This window comes from Triturus cristatus, chromosome 7 (genome assembly GCF_964204655.1).
Source record: "Triturus cristatus chromosome 7, aTriCri1.1, whole genome shotgun sequence".
Taxonomy (NCBI): domain Eukaryota; kingdom Metazoa; phylum Chordata; class Amphibia; order Caudata; family Salamandridae; genus Triturus; species Triturus cristatus.
Genome location: NC_140590.1, coordinates 1,713,513,539 through 1,713,517,581, shown reverse-complemented (window position 1 = coordinate 1,713,517,581; position 4,043 = coordinate 1,713,513,539). Strand labels below are relative to the sequence as shown.

The following is a 4,043-nucleotide window of genomic DNA, read 5'->3' as shown; positions in this document are numbered from 1 at the left end:
CGTGCTAACGGAGCCGCTGTGAGGCTTGGCGGCGTCACGATCGACCCGCTGACACGGGGCGCCTTGGAAATTCCTGTCCGCGATTCACCGCCGCGATCCCGGGGCCTGAAACTGATCGAAAGCTGCACTTCCCCGCTCTGCGAAGCCGCGGAGAAGAGAACGAGGAGGCCGCGACCTGATTGGTTGCTGGTAGGGGGCTTGGCTGGAGGAGCCGCGCTGCGAGTGGCTGACTCCGCTGACGTCGACACCGTCACTGGGGGGGCTCGTCGAGGGAGCCGCGACCGGATTGGTCCATCGCTCGGGAGCTGTGAAAACCCTGCACCGAGCAGCCCGAGAGGAGCGCTTTAGTTATAAGCGCAAGAGGCACCGCTGGAGGAACGTGGGTATTTAACTACTGAAAGCCTACGAACTTATTCTTTTTCTTTGAATACGAAGTCCCACGAGAGACTAGAGACTATCTTTTTACGCTCCTAACAACCTAAGAAAACGATTAATGTGCAACGCTATGATAATTGATTTCCACTGCTGAAACTAGATAAAGTAATATTTTTGATATACTTACCTGTGTGGTCTACGTTTGTGGTGTACTAGGGGGGGTCATTGTAGTTGTTACGTGCAAATACTTTACACATTGCCTTGGGCAGTGTTTTTCAATCTTTTTTGGGCAAAGGCACACTTGTTTCATGAAAAAAATCACGAGGCACACCACCATTAGAAAATGTTAAAAAATGTAACTCTGTGCCTATATTGACTATATATAAAGTAATTCTCTTGAATAGGAATCAAATAAACACAAAGAAAGTATTTTATAATTACTTTATTATGAAATAGTAAGTAAACAGAAATATGAAAAATTATAAAATACTTATTGATCAGTGCGCAACATGGGCCTGTTTGGCTGAACACAAAGCTGATATTCTGGCTGGAATCGAAGAAAGACACACACGTAGCTCTTCGTCAACAGCTCTCAGTCTCTCTCTGTATTTAGTTTTTATAGCAATCATGCTTGAAAAGCTCATCTCACACAGATATGTAGTGGAAAATGGGAGCAATGTCAAAATAGCTTTGTTTGCCAGAAGGGGGAACTCCTTGGCAGTATCCAACCAAAAACTATCCAAAGGTAGATCAGCAAATCTTAGCTTGAAACCACGATTTTGCCTCAGTTCAGTTAGTTCCTCCTGCTCCTGTAAAGTCATTTCCTTTCCACCAACTGATGCTGAGCTATAAGGGTCCCTAACCCAGTCAAGGCATTCAGTGGAGACTGAAGAGAAAAAAAATGACAACCTCTCCTCGAGAGTTTTTAAATGTTTAACTATTATCTCACACAGTGCAGCAGTGTGAACACCTTGCCATTGCTTGGTGAGTGTGAACATTTCAAGATTGCCACTTTCCACGTGTTGATGCCAGAGTTTCACCTTTGAACGGAATCCATTTATTTTATCTGTACTTGTAAGCAGGTTTTCATTTCGGCCTTGCATTCGTGTGTTCAGTTCATTCAGATGATGAAATATATCTGCCAGGTATGCCAGCCTTGCACACCACTCATCACTTGCAAGCAGCTTTGCGTAATCTGGCCTCTCATTTGTCAGAAACACTTTAAGATCCTCCCGCAGCTCATACACACGAACCAAGACCTTGCCACGCGACAACCACCGGACCTCTGTATGAAACAGCAAGGTTTTATGCTTCGCTCCCATCTCCTCACACAAAGCTGCAAATATGCGACTTTTCAGGGGTCGTGACTTTACAAAGTTTACCATGCGCACAACATCATCCAACACATGAACTAGGTCTGCTGGTAAAGTCTTGGCTACGAGGGCCTCACGGTGTAAAAAAAATGCGTAACAAGCACATCTGGATTTCTTTCCTTCACTCTGCTTACAAAGCCTTTGGTGCGCCCGACCATGGCTGCAGCTCCATCGGTGCAGACACTTGTGCAGTTTTCCCACTTAAGTCTTCCTTGTTCAAGGTATTCTGATGTGACCCGAAAAATTTCTTCTCCTGTTGTTTTTTCTGGCAATGCTTTGCAAAAAAAGAAGTTTTCTCTAATTGTATCACCATCAACAAAACGCACATTGGCCAAGAGTTGAGCATGTCCACTGATATCAGTAGACTCGTCAAGTTGCAATGCAATTTTCTCACTGATACGGATCTTTTCCAAAACCACACTTTCGATGTCTGCAGACATGTCATTAATACGTCTGGAAATTGTGTTGTCTGAGAGAGGGACTTTGGCTATTTCCTTAGCTGCTTCAGGTCCGAGCATCTCCTCTACAATAGCTTTGCAGGCGGGAAGTATTAATGTCTCTGCCACAGTGTGCGACTTTTTTGACTTGGCTATAAGTTTAGCAACTTGATAGCTAGCTTTAAGAGCTCTTTCATTTACCTTTGTGGTTTTTCTCATGAAAGTTGCCTGTTTCTCCGTGTTTTCACGCAGGCGAACAAAATAGTCCGCATTCTTGTTTTGAAGCGAAGGGTGTTTCGTTTGGAGATGGCGTTTAAGTTTGCTTGGGACCATAGCACTGTTAGCTAGCTTTTCACCACACACCACGCACAGTGGAGTTGGTTTGTTTGCATCTCCGGTGACAGTAAATCCAAATGAAATATAGCTTTCGCTATATTGCCTTGTGCCAGAGAATTTGCTTGAGCTAACCATCTTTGCTTTCTTTTGATCCCCACTCATACTTGGGCTCTCATCTGGCTCTAAATTTTGTTCAGAGTCCAGTTCTTTCCTTTTCAAAAACGTGTTCATCACTGCAGTATCTCACTGTCACTCAGTACTAGGCATACACAAGGACGCTGCACCTGCAAGTTACCTATAAAAGAAATTTAAGATTTGTATCTATAAGGAGCAAATTGTGACTGGATGGTTTCTCAGAGAGAGCCCTTGATGCCAAGTACAAAGCTAACCCAGAGAGTAAAGTATTCATAAAAGCTGTAATAATGTGTTATCACTTAAAATAAAGCAAAAAAGGAGCTAGGATAATCTAGGCTTAAACACAGCTAAAAGGGACAAAAGAACATGAAAGTGAACGAAAGTACAAGCCATGGGACCTTTCTCAGTACTTTTAATTCCCCCTCGTTGGAAGGCAACATTTCCAAATCATGTGAATGTGAACAAATGAAGGAGCAGCTGTAGAGTCGAGCCTGCATGTGGATTATTATGTAAAATGTCTTAATGTTTTAATAAACACACTCCGAATTCAATAATTTTCAGAGCTGTAGGGAGATCGCCCGGGGCCAAGTGTCGCCTACAATGGAACAGTAGAGCCGATATCCTTCCCTTGATTAAAAGAATGTAAGAAATGGATAGAGCATCAGATAAACCAATACCTCTCCTACATACCGATGCTAAAGTCTATAATGAATAATTGGTAATTATTAACATGTGTGACAGTTTGTCCTTCTCATTCCATCATGGCTAATCACTCGGAACAAACCTTGGAGCGGACTGGCATGTTGTTTAATTAAAACTTTAAGTATCCGGTAATAAGATGGGGAAGAGAAGAGAAATAATTTCAAGTGCGGTGGTACCCTCACTATTTGACCATCCAAAGGCCGCATTTCATGTTTGGCTAATGTGTTTGATCCAATCACAGACGGCTTGCTACTGAAACCTGACATTTCTGTATTACAGGATTACTATTGGAAGCAACAAAAAAAAAATTCTACTGATCTGGTGCATCACGTATGGTCGTATGGATTCTGGATTCACCTTCTTGGATTTTATGAAACACAGCACAAGAACATCTCTCACTTGGCCCACCACATCTGTCAGTTAACAGAAGTTAAGAGGGAAGGTTGATGTGCTCACGTGCCCTCAAAGTAACTAAGCCCAAGTCAAAGGCACATAATGTGGGCAAACGGTAAGAGGCATTAACAATCAACAGTATGTTGACAATAAGGATATTAGCAGCCACTTGCTCAACCAACCACTACAAGGTTACACGCCAACTATACTGGCCTGCTGTAGGTGCCTTTGCTAGCCTTTCACTGAACGGGAAATGCAGCCTAAAAAAGTAGTTATATGCCACGGCGCGCCA

General features: G+C 43.2%; 1 protein-coding gene across 1 annotated transcript; it reads right to left on the bottom strand.

The window, feature by feature from the left end:
- Positions 1-1,810: 1,810 nt before the first annotated feature.
- On the bottom strand, positions 1,811-2,752 carry LOC146812856 (zinc finger BED domain-containing protein 5-like). Its single transcript, XM_085615217.1, has one exon. It carries the CDS (start codon positions 2,750-2,752, stop codon positions 1,811-1,813), a length of 942 nt encoding a protein of 313 aa, XP_085471343.1.
- Between the last annotated feature and the right edge of the window lie 1,291 nt (positions 2,753-4,043).